Source organism: Rutilus rutilus, assembly GCF_951802725.1.
Source record: "Rutilus rutilus genome assembly, chromosome: 24".
Classification (NCBI taxonomy): Eukaryota; Metazoa; Chordata; class Actinopteri; order Cypriniformes; family Leuciscidae; genus Rutilus; species Rutilus rutilus.
In genome coordinates, this window is record NC_140228.1 from 18470790 (window position 1) to 18493786 (window position 22997).

Genomic DNA, 22997 nt, shown 5'->3' on the forward strand with positions numbered 1-22997 from the left:
CCCCAGACTTTTGTCTGTGGTAATCCTCGGTTTGGCTTTGACCAACTCGCACAACTAATATGCATTTGATTAGAGTTTTAGACGCTGCCGTAAGAGCCCTTAAGGGAAGTTGTGAAAGTTCAAGGAAGTGAAGGACTTTGCTCACTATATTTTGTTTGATTTTTGTTTTGAGAATGTGTGCAAAGTTAGAAGTTGAAAGGCGCATTGTTTGTGTCACGTGTTCATGTCTAAGTGTATTACACTATGGTGAGTGATGCCATACAGTCGCATATGTACACGTTTAAAGGGAGAGAGAAAGAATACAAAAGATAGAGACTATTATCTGTTTGCTGACAAGAGAGTGAGAACAAGTTGTTCAGACAGTTGCCAAAGTTCACAGGAAGGGTCAGTGTTTGTCATTGTGGAAGTTTAAAGAGATTTCTTTATATGGCTATGAGATTTGTATGTTGGTATTTTACTTTTAGGCAAATGTGTGACTGTAGAAGTGTCTGGTTTTGGGTCGCCATCAAGTTCAGGCACAAATTAGAACAGTAGTAATACATTTAACAAGTGAATGAAAGTATAATCAGCTAGAAACGGTGACATACTTCACAATTGGACTGTGCGGGGTTCCTTGTCACTATTAAAAAGCCTGTTCTACCTTCAAGAGGTTATTGCATAACAGCTATCAAGGCTTTAAGTTTCGTACAAGCTCTCACATGCTTTACCACGTGACTGACATGGATCATAGGCTTGACGCCCAGCTCATATTGTGTTTCTGTAAAAACATAGCTGCCACTTTGCAAGAAAAGGATACAAAATAAGACCTGAAGAATCTTTTGCAACAAATTATCAATAAAATAAGCTGCTTAACCTTCAGAAAATATCCTTTTTTTGGGACTGCAGTTGTTATCATTTATTTATTGTGTTACTTGCATTTTTGGGACTGCTGTTTTTAATACACTTGCACAAATGTTATAATAACATTTGTAACTATATCAATTCAGTAGATTATGTCAAGAAAAATTATGGTTGCTCTTTGCAATGTAGATAATAGTTAGACAGTAGATATGTAGATAATAGTAGATAATAGTTAGACAGTACTTCATCAAACATATCTAATGTAAAAAAATATTTTGTGCCTATAATGCTGTAATGGGACACTCATGTCTACAATAGTTGTTGTTTGTACCTGTTGGCTGATTGGTCTTATAGGTGAGTGGATTTTGTATGAGTATTCTGGTCTGTATGCGTAGCAGAGCGATGTGATATGAAGTAAATGTCTTTAAACTCAGTCAGTACAGATGACTTTAATCTCTCAGCCAATCAAAAAAGCGGTAAATCGTATTTCTTTCATGTCACATGAGAGTCATTCCACTCCTTCCATCTTCTCCAATTGTGGAAAAGGGAAACATTCAATGTCAACACACAGCAGTGGACGTCCATAAACAATGGTTTATATTCATATGAAACCTGAGCATGAATCAATATGCCAGTGAAAACTTTAGGACATAATTATTTGTTGATATGTAACATAAGACACATTGTTAATGGTTTATTGACTCGTCTTTGTCAGGCGTGACAGGCTAAACGACATGTTGTATAAATATGGAAATATATCCAGTTGGGAGCGTTGCCTGCAAATCTCCCAGTATAATTGTGTTTGTTTCAGTAATTCAGATATGGCAATTGAGCTTGATTTGAGGCCAGAACGCACACACATGATGAAGACCATGCACAAACACACACTCTGATGTTTTGACCACAGACGTTGTTATTGTAGCTGTCAGGGGACAAGAGATCCATTATGCTTTCATCCAGTGCTTATACTGAAGTACACACACACACACATACATGTGCATGAGCGAACACACACAATGCACATGACCAGACAGTCTCAGTTCAAACAGGCATGGAGATACTCAGACAGACTTAACAGACTAATCAAATAAGCCCTGCACCTGTTCAAATACACCATTTGTGCCTGTGACAGAGACAGAAGAAGAGTCTTGATCATTGTCATAACTTCCTGTTGATAGCCTACTTGATAGGCCCTTTTTTTATTATAATTATGCACGAAATTATTTAAGAATGCAATGAACAAGCATAATTGGCCCGGCACAGTATTGATTATTTCCTAGCCAGACAACAGTCATACAATGATAAAGTGATACACCCAAGATGTTTAATTTATAACACAGGTGAGATGTTACTGCATGGCGTTTCCGCCTGACGCACCTCCTCCGGTGCCATTAAACATATGTGTCACAAAGTGCCCAGACACTTGGATGAAGATTCAAACGCAGCTTTTATTGGGGCAACCCAGAATCGTAATCCATAAAACAGGCAATAGGTAGTGATGGCAATTTCAAAACACTGCCTCATGAAGCTTAGAAACCTTTACAAATCTTTTGTTCCGAATCAATGGTTCGGAGCATGTATCAAACTGCCAGAGTCACGTGATTTCAGTAAACGAGGCTTCAATTTGTCGTAACTGTTTCGAAACACTTCAAAATTTCAATGGTTTACCACTGGGGGCGATGATCTCTGTCAACCGATGAATCATGAGGAGTCACTGAGAACCAATGAACAACTGTCTGTTGCTTTTATACATTTGTAAACGTTTTAATAGACATTAGTATATTTAAAATGAATAATGGTAGTCTCTTATTGGCCTGTTTGCTGAGCCATTCATAGAACAAACTAAAACCAATTGCTAAAAGAACATATAGACACTTGATAATCTCATTAGATGATTAGAAAATTGCATTTGAAAGACTGTATAAAAAAAAAAAAAAAAAAATATTGCAATAGATATATAAAAAGTGTTTTTATGCATGTTTGGCCCAGGTTTTTGTTGCATTTACACTGTTCTGACCACTAGGGGTCACCGTGAAGACAGGTGTCGGATTGTTTCGAAGCCTCGACACAATACGGCACATTTGCTTCAACTGTTTCAGTGTTCCACGAAGCCTCGATTACTAGCCCACCTAGCATAGGTCAAAACACAGTTCAGATAATCCAAAAACACAACAGCGCAGAAAAGCACAGGCAGACAGGGAAATCCAGGAAACAAGGCAAAGTCAAAACCAAAAACATGGATAACCGGTGGGAGAGCACTCAGAAATGCAGTGTGACACTTACAAGACTTCACGAGAGGAAGAGTGAGAGAAAACACATGGCTTATATACACAGACATAACAAGCTAATGACACACAGCTGGATGTAATCACACAATAATGAGTCCAGGCAAAGGTTTATGGGAAATGTAGTTCATGATGGAATGGCAAAGGACTAGGGCGGAGTGCCCTCTGGTGGCTAGGCACTCCAGCTGGCAGGTGTGACAATGAATGTAAACGTTTCTGTGTAGCAGTTAATTTAACTGCTAATTTATTTTAACTGCAATTTAATAAAAACATTTAAACCAATAGTTGGGTTTGTCCATATTTGACCCAAACATAGGTTGAAACAACCCAGCATTTTTGAGTGTACAGATACAGTTCGAATCTGTGTGTATCCGTACTACCCACGCGCACACACATCTGAGCTCACACGTATTCAACCGCATACCAGTCTGTTAAAACAGAAAGCAGATTATTGTGCAGCGTGACTGACCACAGTTTACAGATGACTGTTAATTTGAAACAGCCCCATAAAAAAGCAATGCAGCTCTCTGCAAGGAATCTAAAATTGATCATAGCACAGCGTCCGTGTCAAGAGTAATGGTGTCTTTTGCCTACACTTTCTGGTCATAGGTTTTCAGCAATGCCTTGTGGCATTTTATCTGAGAAAGAAAGAGGAGCAGAAAATGAGTGGAAAAGGGGGCATCAGAATTTGTCTTTAATCCCTCTTGGGCCAAACTCAAACCAAATGTTCTCATTCCATCATCTTTTGATTTCTTTCTTTATCACAGGTTTAATGTTTCATGTCAACCTTCCTCCAGCAAAATTCTCTACCTTTTAAGGTAATGCCGAGAAAATGAAAAGATGAGAACCCGGAGATGTTGAGACAGGCAAGAACTTTCATGTTATTCAGACGGTGTTGCTCAGGTAACATCTGGAGATGATTGTTATGCCTCCCAGGGTATCAAACTCCAAGTAATACTGCATAACCTGCTCTCTATAACCCGTGTGTGTGTATGTGTGTGTGTGTTTAAGTTTAGGGTCAGTACGTTTTTTTAATGTTTATATATATATATATAAAGGGGGAGGTGGGGGGGGGGGGGGTGTTGGGGAGTAAATCACATAAATGCTTTTTTTCAAAACAAATTGGCCATAATTATTGGCACCCTTTTATTATATACTTTTTGCAACCTCCTTTTCTCAAGATAACAGCTCTGAGTTGTCTTCTATAATGCCTGATGAGTTTGGAGAATAACTGACAAGAGATCAGAGACCATTCCTCCATACAGAATCTCTCCAGATCCTTCAGATTCCCAGATCCATGTTAGTGCTTCTTCTCTTCAGTTCAGCCCACTCATATAGGGTTCAGGTCAGGGAACTGGGACGGTCATGGCAGAAGCTTCATTTTGTGCTCAGTTACACATTTTTGTGTTGATTTTGATGTTTGTTTTGGATCATTGTCCTGATGGAAGATTCAACCACGACCCGTTATAAGGTTTATAGCAGAAGCGGTCAGGTTTTGATTTTTTATCTGTTGGTATTTACTAGAATCCATAATACCATGTATCTGAACAAGATGTCCAGGACCTCAAAAAAAAAAAAAAAAAAAAAAAGGCCCACAACATTAAAGATCCAACATTATATTTAACCGTGGGCATGGAGATCTTTGTATCCCTGTGTGCACCAAACACATCCCAAAAAGCTTGTTTTTTAGTTTCATCTGATCATAGAACCAGGTCCCTTTTGAAGTTCCAGTCTTGTCTGACCACTGAATATGCTGGAGTTTGTTTTTGGATGAGCTTGGTGATTAAATTTGCTTAAAGGATTCAAGTGTGCAGACAGTTTATTTTTGCACTTTCTGACCCCAAGACTCAAATAATCTCTGCAATTCTCCATCTGTGATCCTTGGAGAGTCTTTGGCCACTCAAACTTTCCTCCTCACCGCGCTTTAAGACGGTACTGACACATTTCCTCTTCCCGGCAGATTCGTAACATCTTTAGTTGATTGGAACCTCTTAATTATTGCCCTGATAGTGGAAATGGGGATTTTCAATGCTTTTTTATTACAGCCACTTTCTATTTTGTGAAGCTCAACAATCTTTTGCTGCACATCAGAACTATATTGTTTGGTTTTACTCATTTTGATGACTGATGAATGGAATTTGGCCTTTGTGTTTCCTCATATTTATACTCCTAAGAAGTCATAGCTAGAAAATATTGTTCCTTGTCACCCTGGTATGCTAAAAAAAAAAAGAAATATTAATGGGAATATACTTCAGAGATATTTTACTCATAAAAAATTCTAGGGGTGCCAATAATTGTGGCCAAAGTTTTTTGGAGAACATTTTTTATTTCGTAATGTGATTTTCCCCCTGCTTTCAATTCTTTTACTTCAAAGAAAGGTTCAATTTTTGCATATATATATATATATTGTCTGTATGTGTAAAGCAGGTGTAATGCATATTTATTTATAAGATTCACCACCATGGTGATATGATGTTGCAGAAAAGCATGCTGTTGTCCCGAAGCAGATAAAGACTCGGAAGTGTCACCTGTTCTGGGTGTAGCCGGAGCGCTGACTCACCCCTGCACAAAGCGCTCATTGTTTCAGATACAGAGAGACAGGGCGACGCTTCGAGCAAAGAAACATCATTTTGTCGTCTTTCTATTATTTTACAAATCTCTTTGGCTTAAAAGAACATTCTTGTCTGTTTCTTCTGTATATAGCATTCCCACTTTGCTTGTTTTCTATTTTTGGATGAGGCAGATATAGTCAGACAATAACTCTGTTTTAAACTGCTTTGCTCTCTTCTGCCCTCATAAGCTGCCTCCTTCTAATGTGGCATCCTAATTAAATGGAACCTGATTTGATTTGGGACGTTTGATTTAAATGAGTTACTGATGAACAAATAAAAAAATAAAAACAGGTTTTGTGCTAAATGAAATTGGGCCTGAGGTGATGGAAAAGTCTCAATGACTTTTTTGTTTCTGTCATTTTACGCACCGAAAAAAGGAAAACATCTAGTTTCACTCTGAACCAGTTTTTGTCTGAATTCTTTTCATCTGTCAAGTCATATGGTTTTTCCTGTTGCTCCTCATTGCTGAGTTTGGCGACAGAGACATTGGAGTTTGTCTGTCTATCCTCAGGCGTGAAGTTCTGCATTCTGTTGCTGATCGGAAATCTTTTATCTGCTCAGGTCATACTTTTTTCTTTTACTTTGTTGCAGTCAGTTACCAGATGAAGATAAGTGGTCTTAATCTTGTTTTAGTTTTTTTCCTGTCTCTGTCAGATACGTTTACTAATTGTTTCTGAATGAAATGGCAGTTTATCAGTGCCTTATCAATCCATCTTCTGCTTACAGTAGATTGTGGTAAACCAGTAGCATTGTTATATCCATATCTGCCTGTTAATTACATTGTGGGATGTGTGAACCATAACCACTTGTCTTGATGCACAAACACACACACATACTTGCACGTTTTTTTTCCATCTGAAGCGTATTAGTGTGATTAGTCTACTCTGTGGGACCTTCTTGGGTGGTCAGGTCAGATCAGGCTGCCTGCGTGCTGCCTGTTAAAAAGATTACAGGTGCCCTGAATTTAGCCGGAGAACAATGACATATTATTTCATCCAAGAAGACTTTAAAAAAAAAAAAAAAAAAAAACATGAATACCATGGTCTCTCAGTCTTTCTTTCTTTGACTTCTCTCAACCTATTTCATTTCACATGTGAGATGGAAATGTAACACTCCTTTCTCACTGTGACGGCTGAACAAAAAAGCCTTTTAGACTGAACTGGAACACTTAAAATCACATGGACCCTCATTTTTACGTGTATTCGTCAGTGTTGTTATTTTTAACTGAAACTAAAACTATTAATCGTAAATCGTTTTCGCTAATTGAAATAAAGCTAAATTAAAATATACATTTTAGATTAAAAAACTTGAAGTACTAAACTTACTAAAACTAAAACCGAAATAAAATAAATGAAAGCTAAATAGACAAAAACAAACTAAAATGACAAAATTACTAAAACAAACTAAAATTAAAATAAGTTGAAAATATAACAATAAAAGCTAATTCAAAACATTACAACAATACTATAATAGTATATAAATAATGTTAATACTAAAACAACAGTGCTATTTTAGGGTTAACACTGATTTAGAACCATGTACGTGTACTTTAGTGTAGTTTTATTCTCTAATTTTCCCTAATAACCTCTATTACATATGGTTTATGGTTTTACATGTAGAAATATAATTTGCATGTGATTTCAGCTGGTATTTTTTAAGGTTCTTAAGTTTATAATTGTTTATAATTATTTTTATTTATTTTGGCTGCATAAGCCACTTTGTAGCCATGTTATCGAATACAATGAACCTTTTGTGTTCATATTACATATATGACTACATTATGTGTAATTTGAACATATCTCTTACTTTCCCAGCCTAAGCTGGCTGAACGACCAACTAAGCAGTTTTATTTCAGCAGGATTTGAAATGTTTTACTCTCCTTTAATGTGAAATCGTATGTCCTCTGTCTCGTTCAGGTTCACAGGGAGATGATGTATGCTGGACGGGATGGTCATCCTCTCCGGCAGCCCCCGATGGGTCCTCCTCCACCCCACATGCAGGGCTCCATGTCCCCAACCACACCTCACGCGATGCCCCCCTCCCCGTCTCGTATCCCCTTCGGCCCACGTGTCTCTGGTGGTGGGGTTGCCACAATGCCACGTGAGCGAGCCGGACACACACTCCCCGCGCCCGCCCGCGCATCCTCCCCCTGCCCGAGCGCCATCCTCGAGCGGCGGGACGTAAAACCAGACGAGGACGTGGAGCATGCGAAGAGCATGTCGCTGCCCGCCCGAGCCGAAAGTCATTACGCTGACCCTTATATGTTACATCACCAGGTCCTGCCCCCTGATGCAGTAGACCATCCCTACCACCGTGCCACCATGCGCTCTTACAGTAACCCCGGTGTTCCTATGGAGCCCCCGGACCATCATTCACTCTTCCGACAGAAAAGTAGGAAGTACACGGATAGCCAGCTCCCTATGCTCGGCTCCAGAACCCCACCCTCTTCCCCACACCGGATGGGCGAGATGCGAATGATGGAAATTCACACAAGCCAACCACAGAGCTCCATGACTATGGAGAGGGCCTCTCCTGTCAGACAATCATTTAGGAAGGAGGCTCCTGTTACAATGGATACCATGGTAAAGACGAGGGGTGGCATGGGATCCCCGGCCACCCCGGATCTTCAGGGTCACAATCCTCTGGCCCCCCCGACAGACCCTCAGACACGGTGAGTCAATGTTCAAGAGCGAACGGGGATATCTGAGCATGGTAATAACTAACAGGAAACATTAGCATCCATGTTCATGTTCTAACTCTGCATCGGTATGTTGTCTTCCACTGCATCATGTCATTCCCTAACTGCATCCAAAAACACATCGACAACGTCTCATCTAAATACTAGCAGCCGTTATTATGTTCACATCAATTATTTAGCTGGGTTTGTTTTCAAGTATATAGCCTTACGTAACTCACAAAAAGACTTTGAACTGTAGTTCAGACAGCATTGTTTTACTGTGTTGGTTAAGTGGACTTAATCGTACCCTTTATGCTTGTATGTGCCTTGCAAGTCAGATTTATTGTGCTTGGCGATGTGCTTGCTAGCAGAGAACAGTCAATACACAGAGTCAACATGCTAAACTGTTTTTACAGAACAGAGCACATGCAGGCCAGACGTTTCTAACATTATCTTGTAGAGCAAAGAAATAGTGGTTTGAACAGTGTGTGCATTGGCACTTAAAGGGCAAATGGGTCCTATGAGAATTGTACCCATAAACATCATGAGAGTTTTTTTTATGCTTTCGTTATTTAATCATTTGGTGTGACAAGTTAATGCTTGGTGGGGTTTTTTTTTTTTTTTTTTTTTTACACAGGCAACTCTTTCGCTTAATATTTTTTGTCGTTAATATTAACCTTGAATCGTTTAAGGAAGTGATTTGTAATTTAAATGTGGTGAATATATTTCCAAGAATGTATGTTTTTACTTCAAGTTGTTTTATCTGTGCAATTTCACATAAGATTCCCATGTTATGAATAGCAGCATACTCTACCATTAAAGTTTGGCGTCAGTTAGATTTTTAAATACATTTTTAAAGTCTCTTACCTGCACTAAGGCTGCATTCATTTGATCAAACATGCAGTAAAACAGTAATGTTATGAATTATTACGCTTTAAGATAACCGTTTCGGTCTTAATATATTGTGAAACGTGATTTATTCCTGTGATGCCAAAACTGAATTTCCAGTGTCATAAGATCCTTTGCTGATTTGATGCTCAAGAAACATTTCTTATTATTATCAATGTTGAAAACAGTTAGCATCCAGAAACAACTGTATTTTTATTAATGGGGAATTAGAGTAAAAAGGACTTTGATAACAGAGCAATCTCATGAGATACATAGTCCCACTGTTATTTCAATATGCTTTCCCCTCGTCCGCCCCCCACACACACCACCCATCAGTAGTAAGAGTGCGATATGCTCTATCTCTCTGCAGAGAGAGAATGAAGGCCATGGAGGAGCAAATAGCCAGTCTGACTGGTCTTGTGCAGCACGCTCTCTTAAAGAGCCACAGCACTAACAGCAGCATGGAACACCCCAGGTAAGCAGGGCAGGCTGGGTAATGTAGTTCCCAGAATATCACAACGTTTCCCAAATTAAATAGGAAAAGAAAATAGGAGGGCTATAATGGATTAATGGTGGTGATAATCAGACTTGGTGGGTAAGATGACTTACTAACTGTGCATGAACTAAATTGACTACTCATCCTCACTGTAGCCGGTACCTGAATGAATGGCAATGCCTGTGCCACTGTAACAAAGACTAACTTCAAGCGTTTTGTTGAGTGATTTTATCTGCGTGTGTGTATATATGTGTGCGTATGTACCTTCAGTCATTTGATATCTTTTACATTTTTCCAGCGAGAAACCAGTAAAGTCCGGATCACCTGCTCACAGCACATCTAGCACAGGTAATTTCCTTCTTTTCGTCCCTCCCGGACCCCCAGACCCCATCTGTTTGTTTGTGTGTGTGTATGTTGGCTCTCACAGCAGAAGATTGTAATGCAGTGGCTGTGAGAGGATCCCAACAATCCTACCTCTCCCATTCATCTGTCACTCAGAAATGCTGCCTGCCACAAGTTCTCCCACTCTTTCCACACATACACACTGACGTGAACGAGTCCCTCAGACAGCAAAAGCCGCAAAAGCACAAACATGTCTACACGCTGTCTTGTGCAAGGACATAAATATGTACTTTTGCAATAACTGACCTGAATTGCTGTATTTTGTTTATCAGTTGTGCTCAGTCGAGTTTGAAATGTAATCTTGCCAAGTCAAATATGGGTACAACAACAAATATCACATATCCTTAAGCTTAGGGCCAATATATGTGAATATACCTCTGTTTATGTACTCAAATTGATTAAATCAGCCATCAGTTCTTGAGCTATTGAAATATTAAAGTCCCTTTTTTAAATGTTTACAATCTATAAAACAATATTTCCAGCAATATTATCTGCATAACTGTCCCACACATAAGTTTGAGATCACTGACTTTGAGAGAGAGAGAGTCTGATTTTGGCACCTTTTCACCACATAGGTCATGAAATATTATATACTACATATAAATCATGTTTTTGTGTGTTTTACTTTTATGTTTTGTTTAGGAGGTTCTCCAGTATTAGCACCAAAAGTTGCTGCAGCACCTCCTGAGCGTAGCCCCGCCCCTACACCACCACTAGGCCCCGCCCCCTTGCATGTTAACTTTCACATGTTCAGAAGGAATGTCTCTGAGCTCCGCCTCCAACTGCAACATATCAGACAACTACAGGTAATAAACGTGCCAATCAGTTAGCATAATGAGAAACCTGCGTTTATAATATTTATTTTGTTCAACAGGTGTCTTATAGTGTTGATATTTATGTTGAAGATAACATGAAACAACATTCATAACTCATTTAACTAGTGTATTGTGACATAATGGAGGAAATTCATTTTCGCCAATATATGGATTGGGAAAATTTGGCTTTGGTATTATTTTGTAATATTTTACTTCACTTGCACTGGCTTTTATATAACAGCTGAAAGTAAATGTTAAAAATGGGTTTAAAATGTGTATTGATGAATCATTTCTTTTTGTCTTTACATTTAGATGTTTTTTTTTTACATTAAAATCATTATACACTACTGTTCAAAAGTCAGTATGAATTTTTTCAAAACTAATACTTTTATTCAGCAAGGATGCAATAAATCGATCAAAAGTGACAGTAAAGACTTTAATAATGTTACAAAGGTTTATATATATATATAATGCTGTCCCTTTGAATTTTCTATTCATCAAAGAATACTGAAAAAAAAAAAACTGTCTTCAACACTGATAATTATGAGAAATGTTTCTGATTTCTGGAGAATCATACAACACACAAGTTTGGTGTAATGGATGCTGACAATTCATCTTTGCATCACAGGAATATAATTTAAAATATATTAAAAGAGAAAACAGTCATATTTCACATAATAACACATAATATTTCACAAATTTGATTTAAATAAAATGTAGCCTTGGTGAGCCTGAGAGACTTCTTTCAAAACATTTAGATAATCTTACAGACCCTAAACTTTTGAATAATAGCGTATGCTGTAGTAAATGGTTATGTGTGTGTGTTTTCAGCTTCAGAATCAGGAGTGTATGCGTGCTCAGATAAAGCACGCAGAGCAAGAGATCAGTGTGAAGCTGGCTGAAATACTGAGACGACAGGACGATCCGACACAGAAACAGAGGACGCTGGTGGAGGAAGAGAGACACAGATATCTCGGCATGCAGGAAAGAGTTCTCACACAGCTGGGGTACGACACACACACACACACACATGCACACACTTGTATATGTGATTTGCAGGGACTCTCCATAGGCGTAACGCCCCTCTCTCTCTCTCTCTCTCTCTCTGGGGAATCTGAAATTCACTTTCCTCTGGGCAAACAAATGCCTTTTATTCTCAATCATTCCTTATACGATTCATTACAGCCCCTCTTTTAACTCATTATAGCCCTGTCCGCCCTGCTGCACGTAAACCGTAATTAAAATCCCACTTCAATTTAGCTGGTTAACAAGCGTGTTCTCCAGACAGCTTTAAACATTCAAAACAGAACTCAGTGGGAATTAACGCTAGCCAGAGATCAGGAGAAGCATTAACACTCTGTTTCCCTTGGTTTAATGCCAGTGCCCAGTCAGCAGAGGTCTCTGGGTGCCTGTGAGCTGTGAAACGTTGAGCCAACAAGGACAGTTTGACTTTTACACATGTGGAGAGGCTGAGGGATGTGAAAGAACTGTGTAATTTAATTACAAAACATAAACTGTAAAAAAAAAAAAAAAAAAAACTATCATGAATGCACCAACATAACATAATTGCGGGGTTTTAAAATGCCAAACAACTAGTGCAGACCAATTAAAAATGCAGTGTAAAAACTGCTTACATGAAAACTTCAGCATAATATTTTATTCCTGTGTTAGTGCTTACAATAACAGTCTAAAATTAACACTCACCAAGTGCCAAATGGGAGTGAAAACTGGCTAATTAGCCTCTAACTCTTAGGAGTTGCAACATACAGCAAAGCATGGTTTGAATCACAACTTAAGTATGAAAGTTAGAAAAATAAACTTCTTATTACTGGTATAAAGAACTCTCAAGAAAAATAGTTGAATTTAAAAAATATTTATGAAAAAAATTATATTTAAAGTTTCTCCTCAACAACTAATGTTTTATGAAGTGCATGCGAATCACAAAAATAATTATGGGTAAATAATTTAATATATTGACACTCCCAGTGCCCCTTTTATGCTTTTTTCACAAATTACTTTTTATGTAGTGTTTAATATAGTGTTTGTAATATATATATATATATTAAAAAAAATTCACAGATCAAAGTGCATGGTAAATGGAGTTGTCTTCCCCCCCAAAAATAACTGATTCTGAATAGCCTGAAATGAATTGTCAGTAATTCCAGTCTTATTTCCTGCATGAATCTTCGTAGGTTTGTAATACATGTGCATAATGCCAGTCTATGGTCTTCATTGGCTGCCAGCGAACATTGACCCGCCCTCAAACACTACAGTTGTAGCTGTGGCCTGGAAAAGTTTGGTTTGTGTTGTCGACATGTCGAGAAGACGCTGTTTTCTGCGCTGCGAATGGAAATCCACTTTAGATGCACTTCCAAAGGACGAGGAGCTGAAATTAATATATGAAATGGCTGTTTCGTTTCTGACATGCGCCGTAAGACCAATCACAGCTGACTGGGCCATCTGACCAATCAGGGCAGAGTAGGCTCTCGGTTTAGAGAGACTGAATACTTTATCAAACTGTTTCAGAGACTGTGAGAAAAGAGGTGATGCTGCAATGTATATTATGAGAAAATCGAAGTGTTTTTTTTTTTTTTTATTGGATGCATGTAAACCTATTGTAGGAGACCGTTAGAAACCGTTAAATAGCATATCAGGGACACTTTAATAAAACGTTTGAAAACGAGCAGTATTGTCATAGGGGCCTTTGAATATTGTGATAGACAACTGAGAACCACTGATATAAACATGCATAGGTGTGACATGAGCAAATCGTAGTGTCCATAATGTAATAATTTTCAATAAATTCCCCCTCCCGTAGTTTTCTTAAACCAGAATTTTGGCAAAAATGTAAGACTGCACTGCCCTCTGGTGTCACAACAGTGTCATTTCAATATTCACTGGATGACTGAATTTATGTGGACGGATTGGCTCATCAGTGAAAATATGAGCACATTTGTGTTGCTGTTTGTGATATAAGTATCACGTGTGTTTGTGGGTAGGGATCTGGAGCAGTATGTGGAGACTCTGAGGACTGACTCCAGCCCTGCTGTGTCTCAGAGAGCCGTGACACTGAAGGAGGTAGAGGAGGGAGCTGTCAGCCTGAGGAAGGTGGGCGAGAACCTGGCTGGACTGAAAGGTAAAATACTCAATGAAAGAGCTCTTTGGAGGACTTTGCTTTCTTGTTGTTCAAGATGTTTCGTTGGCTTCCTTAGTTACAGGAAGTTTAATATTATCCAGTGCTAGACCTGCCCACACATGTTAAAGTAATGGAACTTGCAGAAACTGTGGGCCCGTTGTGTTCCTAGAGGTGTGAATTGTGATTGACAATAAACTGCAGCCTTGTTGGTAACAGACACAGCAAGACTTGGCCTATGACGCTGTTAATCACTTGTTTACAGTGCTATAATGGCATATTTATACAGATTTTTTTTTTTGTAACCTCCCACTCAAACACAACCATAATGCTTCATGACCCGACCTGCAGAAACAGGTTGAAATGTCAGGAAGTTCCCTAGCTGATGATGACACTCAGACTAACAGCAAAGCACCTTTATTTTTCTTGCAGGAGAGTTTCCAGCCCTTCAGGCCCACATGCGAGCAGTGCTCAGGGTGGAGGTCGAGGCCGTAAAGTTCCTCAAAGAAGAGCCCCACAAACTCGACAGCATGCTGAAGAGAGTCCGATCCCTCACGGACACACTCGGAAACCTTCGCAGGTACAAACGGAGAGAGTAAGAGATTGAGACAGACGTTTCAATTGCGAATAAAACAAGATTGCGGTTTATAAAAGACTTTATGACAAACTTTATGGACCTATACTGTACTGATTCCAGCCACGTATGTGTCCAGCCAGAGCGTTATGGTCTGCATCTCTCATTCATATTGTAATCACGTGTGAGCGGAGGTCTGGAGCATCTGCTACTAGTCACTTTCTTTCTCCCCCGTCAAACCTGATCAGACTCAAACCTGTTGCCGTTCTATATTACCAGCATTCTAGAAAATAGTGTTTTATTTTAAAGCCGCTGTGTGTAATTGCAAAATGAAACAGATTTTTGACACGTCCTGATGAAAACGTGTGTGGAAAAAGTTTTTTTTTTTTTTACATTTCTTTTTTATTATCTGTTTATTATTCTATTTTATATTCTATTTAATATCTTCTTTTTATTTAAATTAAATTACATTATGATGTCCTTTTTCATTTTCTTCTTTTTTTTTCTTTTTAATTATATTTTATTCTTTATCCTTTTTAAACAAATATTTCTATTCTAAATTTATTTCTAATTCTATTTAGGTTTTTTATGTTAAAATGTATATATTTTTATATTATATTTTATTTAAAAAAATTATATAATCATTTATTTTATTTTCAAATACAAGAAACCCAATATAGGACTCAAAATATTCATGTCTGTAAATGTGCAGGACAAGTTACGGGTTTGTTCAAATCTCAATAGGATTATCAGAAACTCTGTCTTCCATTGTTATCCAACAATAACAATGTTGAGCCCCATACAGCCATCTGAAGAAATCAGCTGTGATCTTCAAAAAATTGCCCACTGCAGCTTTTAATCCTCAAAAATAGGATAGAAATCATAAAAATAAGCTTGTGGTTTTAAATGTGACTAGATTTTAGTTTATTCTGAATGTTTCCCTCATTGATTTCTGTTTTTACTATTATTTGTTCTCTAGGTGTGCCACAGATAGTCTGCTGAATCCCTCTGACCCCGTTCCCTCGTCGCTTGCCTCTGAAAAAGCAGAATCGCCCATCGTTGAATCCCTTGAGCCTGCCTCGGTCATACCCCAGAGCTCCATAGTGAGGTCAGAGGTTATGACGTCAAGTCCTATGGTGATCCACCATGTCCAGGCCTCTCCTGTAGCCTCCCAACGATCCCAGAAATCAATAGCACCATCACCCATTCCCCCTGCTGCACAGAGACGAGAATCTACACCTTCACCCACCAAACAGCTCAAAAAACCTTCACTTGAGCAGACACAAATACCAAATAACAGCAGTAATGGAGTCTCTGCTAATGACATTCATAGTAAAGGTCCTTCTCCAAACTTGTTAATTGAGGAGATCCAAGCAAACCGCAGCAAGAGCAAGAACAGGGCTGTGTCGATCGAGGTGAGTATTTTACCTACCTACTACGTACTCTCCATGGACAAACTCCAAACGAATTTTGTTTTGGCCTGATTTTGTTTGGAATTACGTAACACTAGTTAGCTCTTCAATTTCACTTGAAGTACATCGCGGCCTTTGGGTGAAAATGTGCGTTCTCTTGTTTACTTACTGTTTTGTTTGGTATCTTCAGGCTGCAGAGAAAGAATGGGAGGAGAAGAGGCAGAACATGGGTCATTATGATGGACAGGAGTTTGAGCGGATGCTCCAGGAAGCTGAAGCCAACATGCTGAGAGGAATACCAAACCTCGAGGTGCCCAGCGAACCCGAGGGTTCTCCTTCTCCTCCTGCAGTGCTTCCTGCCTCCCCGGAGGAGGTGATAGAAAAAAACGAACCTACAGCAGCACCAACAGAACAAGGTAAGAGACATAAAGAAATGTTAGTGGTCTTGAGACTACTTGGTGATGTTTATGCTAAATCTTTCTTTTTGTAGATGACAATCAGTCAAACTCTGAGAAACCTACTAAGACAGCTCCAGAGAAACCTCCCAAACCTCTGGAGAAGCCATTTAAGCCAGCCTTGGAGAGACCTCTTAAACCCAGCCTATCCATCAAATCCAACCTAGAAAGACAGAGTAAGACTCAGGAAAAAGTTAAGCTTCAGACCACAGAGAAAGCTAACAAGTCCCCTCCTCCACCCCCACCTCGACGAAACTACACCACCAACACTGGGATGACCACCACCCGCTCTGGAGAGGTCATTTACACCAGCAGGAAGGAGTCTGTTACGGTACAAGTGTATTTGTAGGACAGATTTTTTTGTAACTTTGTCTTGAGTTCAAATAATACAATTACAAGTATTATATTTTAAAAATAGCTGGTACAGGTTTCAACTGCTTACACACATTTTCAAACACATAAATCCAAGAATTGCACACACAAAATGCAAAATGCCTCACATCTCTTGCAAAATGAAGCACTGCATTCAAAATATCACAAACGCATCTCAAAAGCAAACATTTGTCTTACGTTGCAAACACCTTTGCCATAATATTATATTTTTGGATATATCATTTACACACAGTTATTCAAAACCTAAAGATCTTCTTTCATGAGCTCCTATGTACATTTCTGTATAAGATTGAAAGTAATTGGCAGAGACATGTTGAAAAATGTATGGTAGACACGAAAGCAAGATTGAAACCAAACTTTTACTGTAAGCATTTGTGGTTGTGAATACAGTATTACACAGTCCGAAAGAAAATAAATACATCAACCATGTTTAGTTGGACAGAGACCAGGCATAATTTATAGGCCTATTCTAAAGCCATGATTGGGGTGGAGTGTTTGCACATGTGATGAGTTAGTGTGAGGCACTGATGAATTAGTGTGGCATTTTGATAGTTGTGTTTGAACAAGGAAATCAAGATACTTCTTGTTAGATTTGTGTGTGTTACATAGAGAATTAGTGTATGGTTTTGCAGATTTGGTGTGTGGTTCTGGTGTTTGAGTGTCATGTTTCAGAAATTGTGAGACAAGTAAGGATTTTGTGTGTAAGCAGTTGAAAAATAAAATAAAATAATTCTATAAATATAATTAAATAAAAATGTTCATTATATTAAAACAATTATTAATATAATTTGTTAGGAGGGTGAAGAGGAGTCCAACAGTACAGCGTCTCAGTCTGAATCAAAGACCCCTCCTGAGGTGAAGCGCAAACCCATTACTCCTCCACCTATCGCTGCCTCGGCTATCACTGAGGAAGAGGATGAGGGAGACAAGATTATGGCAGAACTACAGGTGAGAGACACGCAGAAACTCAAACATACATACTGTACATACACAGACCTGTAGCAAGCACAACATAATGTTCTTATTGGGTATAAACGTTAATACATGTACATGCTCACTGACTAATTATAAGCGTTTTGATCTTAAAATGTCTTGGGTGTGAATTGCTTGGTGTGGGTGTTAATATGCTTTGGCGTGTGTCCTGTGGCTCATTCGGTGGCAGTTTAATTTCCCTGCACTAGTTAGGCTTCTGTTCCCTTCAATTCTCTAGATACACAACCTAGTAAAAAAAAAAAAAAGTAAAAAATATGTATATACCATTGTTTGCAGTTCTACAATCCAAGATCAAATTATATCCTTTTTACCTTTTAAATTAGTAGACATACATTTTTATATAGAATAGAAAGTACGTTGTAATCAGAATATATGTAAAACAAATGTAATTATATTTCAAATATAACATTTAACACATATTAAACATATGTATTTAAATTATGTCTAATTTAATACGAATATTTAAACATTGCTCAAGTAAATATATATCGTAGCACATACACATATTTAGATAATAATTTGATAAAAACCCTCTGCAGATAATTTCTATTACAGGTACACTAATCTTGAACAGGTTTGCCCAGTTTAATGATGGGCAGATTCTTACCTTTAACTCCCTGCCTCACAAATTCTTCTTCTCAGGTTTTCCAGAAGTGCTCTGTTAAGGAGGTAGGGCTCAAGAGTTTGGTAGAGCCACAAATCAGAGAGCTAAGACCTGGGGTCTTACTGCCCCTTAAAGATAAGAAGGTAAAGGATATGATGTCCTTTAGTAGACCCTCCAACTGCCTGCCTGTACCAGCCGCTTGTCCCTGATGGCTGTCCTTTACAATGCTTGATTGGCTTTCTTACCCTTTGCTAACTTCCTCTGTACACTCTTGTGATGGGTATCTGACACCAAAAATGTTCTCACTGTTCTTTAAGTTTAAATTCTGTTCCTTTCCTTTTATTTCTACTGAACTCATGAACTGTGCTGATTGTAGTGATGTAGTTGGAGCCAAAAGGGGGAAACAAACATAATTGGTTTTGTGTGCTCTGAGTCATCCAATCAATAAACTAGATTTTCGACACTGCTGTCAAAGGGTGTTGTGTGTGTTTTCTTTTTCATTGTAATAAAAAGGTATCTCAGTTGGACACAATCCAATTTCCAAAAGCTTTATTACCTAAGGTTACATGATTTTCAAACATTTATCGTTTACAATGTACTCTTGCAGCTTGAGTTATCTAACCAGGTAGCATTAGCAAATTGTCCTGGCCAAAATGTTATTTAGCAGATTTATGGGATAATTATAAGGGCCTACTTTAATGTGGCCATCTAGTTTTCTCTTTAGAAATGTTCCAAACCATATGTATCAGTAGAATGCAGCTTAGACTTGGTTTATCCGTGAGGATTTTAGAGGATATTTTCAGCTAGCAGTCTGGAGTTCAGAATTTGTTCTTTGATCTTCTCACTTTGCTGCATGCCTGCTACTATATAAGCCTCCTTACCTATTTGATGGATTTTCAGTCTCGCCTTTTCTCTCTTTACCTTCGTTGCACCTCTTCACAGAACATTTTGACAGTGTTTTCTCTCCGTTAAAAATTGTGAAGTCTTATTTACAGGTGACATTACAGAAAAGCAACCTTTTGATCTCAAAATTGTATTAAGCATACTTTATTTGGGGGAAAAAGTTTTAGAAAAAGTTGGAAACATGCATTACAACTCTAAAATTAAGTTTTCATTTTTTTGGTAAAATTTGTACCTGTAATTTTGGGCTGTTTATTCAGATCAGTTCACAAATTCCTTAGGCCTAGCTCCAAATTATGATCTGTTATTCAATTATTAATCCAATTCATTGCATATTTAAAAATGTCTAACATTAATATAGAGAAGAGAAATGGTCTGAAATTTCCATCTGTAACATATTATTGGCATCATTATGATTAGAAATTTGGTTGATTCTATGACAATTCTTAAAATTAAACATATTATGATATGAAGAACGTTTGATCGAAGAACGTGTTTCTTCAGTGGTCTAGAGTAGTGTGTAGCCTAAGATTGTTTCTTTGTGAAGTGATGTTTTTCCCCACAAACCACAGAATACAGAAAACCAAGATGGCAAGAATCCTGACACAGACGAGAATGGCAACAATACAATTCGTCAGAGTCCTGGGGTGAGCGGCAGTATTTATTATTATAATGACTAAATTATCATAAACTTATTGTAAACTCCTACAAGACATTTATAAGACAATGTTATGATAGTATAAACTCTAAAAAAAACAAAAAAAAACAACTGTCTTTGTGACAATCAGACATTAAATAATTATGAGATCCCCTTTCACTAAAATAGTTATTAGCTCCCCTATCAGGTTACTCCAAAGGGTGTGTCCTTGTAATAGTGTTCTGTGAAACCTCACAAAGACCCAGTAATGGCCAAACCAATTGTAGAAAATAGAATTAATTCCATATAGGATTCATAACAAACTTAACTAATGGAAATGTCTTTTTTTTTCTCTGACCTTTAACCTTTTAAGGTCATCTACTATGTCACAGCTCAGATCAAGGGGACTTCATCAGTGTCAGAGGAATCAACAGAGCGTAGAGATGCATCACAGTCTCCCCCATCACAGGTGTCACATGTCAATGCTTCTGACCAATTCCAAAGCCAGCTGCAGGTATCCACTAACAAATTTGGTGCCCTCAAAAGTAGCAGCCCAGCCAGCTCTTCTAGCTCTCTGCACCAAAATCAGCTGTTTCGTTCAGCCTCCTTCAATTCAAATCCACCCTCTCCATTGGAAGAAGTTCCAGGTAGCCCAACCAAAGGGAAAGTGCATGTGGTCAAGGCTGCTCAAGTGCAGGTTAGCATAGAGGAGAGGGTAGAGTCTCCAACAGCAATTTGCTCACCAGTCTCCTTTGGAGACACTGAACACATTCTTTCTAAAGCAATCCCTGTTGGGCCAGATTTAGCAAATCAGAAGCTTCTGTTTGGTCTATCCAAAGTGAAGGAAAAGAAATTTGAAGAAATTGAGGAAAATGATGAGGCCTTTCTCAGTCCTGATCTGCCAGGAGAAGAGCCACCTCCCCCTCCTCCTGATAACTTTGCCTTCATGATCACTAACACCAAGGTACAAGCTCTGTCCACTGGAGAGTACCATCAGCTTGTCGACGCCAAGAAAGGTAGTGTGCAGACAGTAACTTTTGGCAGCAAACGACCAAGTGCATCTAACAGTGGCTCAGCATCAGGAGGTAATGCCAATACCAATGGTTCCCCTGGTGCTGACAACTCCAGTAAAAAGCCAGTTATCATCATTTTTGATGAGCCGATGGACATCCGCTCAGCTTACAAACGGCTCTCTACTGTCTTTGAATGTGAGGAGGAGCTAGAGCGGATGCTTGCAGAAGAAAGAATAGATGAGGAGAATGAGGAAACTGAGGAAGAAGAATGGACTAGAGGATTGCAGGTCAAACAGAATGGAGATGGTAGAGATTCTGAAAAATGTACTGGTTCACATTCTTCTGCAGATGTCACAGACGGTCAAGTCATGACCACTTCATCCTCATCTTTATCTGAGGGAGGGGCATTAGAAGATGTGAATGGTGATGCAAAGCAAGATGGAAAGAAGAAGTTCAAGTTTAAGTTCCCCAAGAAACAGTTTGCAGCTTTAACGCAAGCCATTCGTGCTGGAAGCAAAACAGGCAAAAAGACTTTGCAGGTTGTTGTCTATGAGGATGAGGAAGAACCAGACGGAACTGTCAGACAACAAAAAGAGACCAAGAGGTTTGAAATTGCTTGCTCCAAAACAGAGTCTTCAAAATCAAATCCACAGGAACCTAATGGACGAACTAACGAGATTCGTAAGAGTACCTACAAAACCCTTGACAGTCTAGAGCAAACAATAAAGCAGCTTGAAAACACAATTTGCGAAATGGGGCCCAAGTCTTTGGAAGACCCTGAAAGCTTGGTGAACCCTGAAACTCAGGACAACAAGTTTGGAGAGAGTCCAGGACACTCAGAGAAAGGACTTTCTCCCAAAACCTCGATTCCTAGGTCGACGTCTGCCAGTAAAGGTCCTGGTCTCCGAAAAAAGACCAAACCACAGCTCCTTCCTCGGCCTGCCATCATACCAACTACAGGGGTCTCGGTCACACCAGTTCCCACCCACCAGGTCTCTCTCTAGCTCCTACTACCTTAACAAAGACTATGGATCTGTCCCTCTCCTCTTGCCCATAATAGTTCCACCCTTTCCAGTGACTTCTACAGATCCTTAGCCTCTGGCGGAGGCTACCAACTCTGGGATCTGAACTTTCTAACACCTTCACATATTTTTTATAAATATGGTGTTTATTTCTGGTGTGGTGTTTCATGTATAAACCTTTGTGTGTTTACTGATGGTGCTCTTAATCTTGGGTTAAGGTAGCCACAACAACTTTCACAGTCTTAGAACCACAGTCTCAAGTTGTTTCTGGTTCCTTTTTGTGGATTCTAAGACAGTCCTCAAAGAAACTTTGTTGGTATTCTGTGCTGGTTTGCATGCCTTCTTCTTTTCTGGTATACATACTCTACAGTGTTCACAGATGTGCTGTGCAAGCTTTGTCTTGCTGTGATTTAGTTTAAAACCCCCTGAAATATGGCTCTCATTTTTTGTTTCTTTCTTTTTATCCCTTTTCTCTTCTGTTTGGTTTAAATCTTTTTTGCAGAATGCCAGCGTGGTCTCACCTACTAGTCGGATGCCTGTTTCTGCCAAGGTGCGGCAGCAACCGGGCACCTCAGACAAAGAGAGGGCAACAAAACCGCAAAAGCTACAGGACTCTCAGAGGCAGTTTCGCCAGGTAGTCTTATCATAGGACCACTTGTCTAGTCAAAAAGACACACACACCTAGGAATACACTCGAGAGGAAAGTTAGTTCTTGCAGGCCAGGGTATATATTTAGAGGGAAAGGAACTAACAAAGAACCTGATGAGACCAAACAACCCGTTCATTGGTGAAAAGCCCGGTGCCGAAAGCTGTTTTTGAACTGTTGACGTTTTCTTCTGCTACATT

At 38.9% G+C, this 22997-nt stretch overlaps 1 protein-coding gene across 6 annotated transcripts in view; it reads left to right on the plus strand.

Moving 5' to 3' along the window:
- Window positions 1-22997, plus strand: part of kiaa1217 (KIAA1217 ortholog) — a 133991-nt gene that overhangs the window by 108540 nt on the left and 2454 nt on the right. For 5 of the 6 annotated variants that reach the window (XM_084399155.1, XM_084399152.1, XM_084399153.1 and 2 more), the window contains 15 exons: window positions 7654-8408; window positions 9673-9777; window positions 10097-10146; window positions 10843-11006; window positions 11847-12022; window positions 14015-14151; window positions 14581-14728; window positions 15702-16137; window positions 16325-16550; window positions 16625-16920; window positions 17778-17930; window positions 18618-18722; window positions 20052-20126; window positions 20490-22121; window positions 22654-22785. In XM_084399155.1, coding sequence (XP_084255281.1) covers window positions 7654-8408; window positions 9673-9777; window positions 10097-10146; window positions 10843-11006; window positions 11847-12022; window positions 14015-14151; window positions 14581-14728; window positions 15702-16137; window positions 16325-16550; window positions 16625-16920; window positions 17778-17930; window positions 18618-18722; window positions 20052-20126; window positions 20490-22121; window positions 22654-22785 — 4590 coding nt within the window. The remainder of the gene's footprint in view (window positions 1-7653; window positions 8409-9672; window positions 9778-10096; window positions 10147-10842; window positions 11007-11846; window positions 12023-14014; window positions 14152-14580; window positions 14729-15701; window positions 16138-16324; window positions 16551-16624; window positions 16921-17777; window positions 17931-18617; window positions 18723-20051; window positions 20127-20489; window positions 22122-22653; window positions 22786-22997) is intronic. The other variant, XM_084399154.1, reaches the window with a different exon arrangement.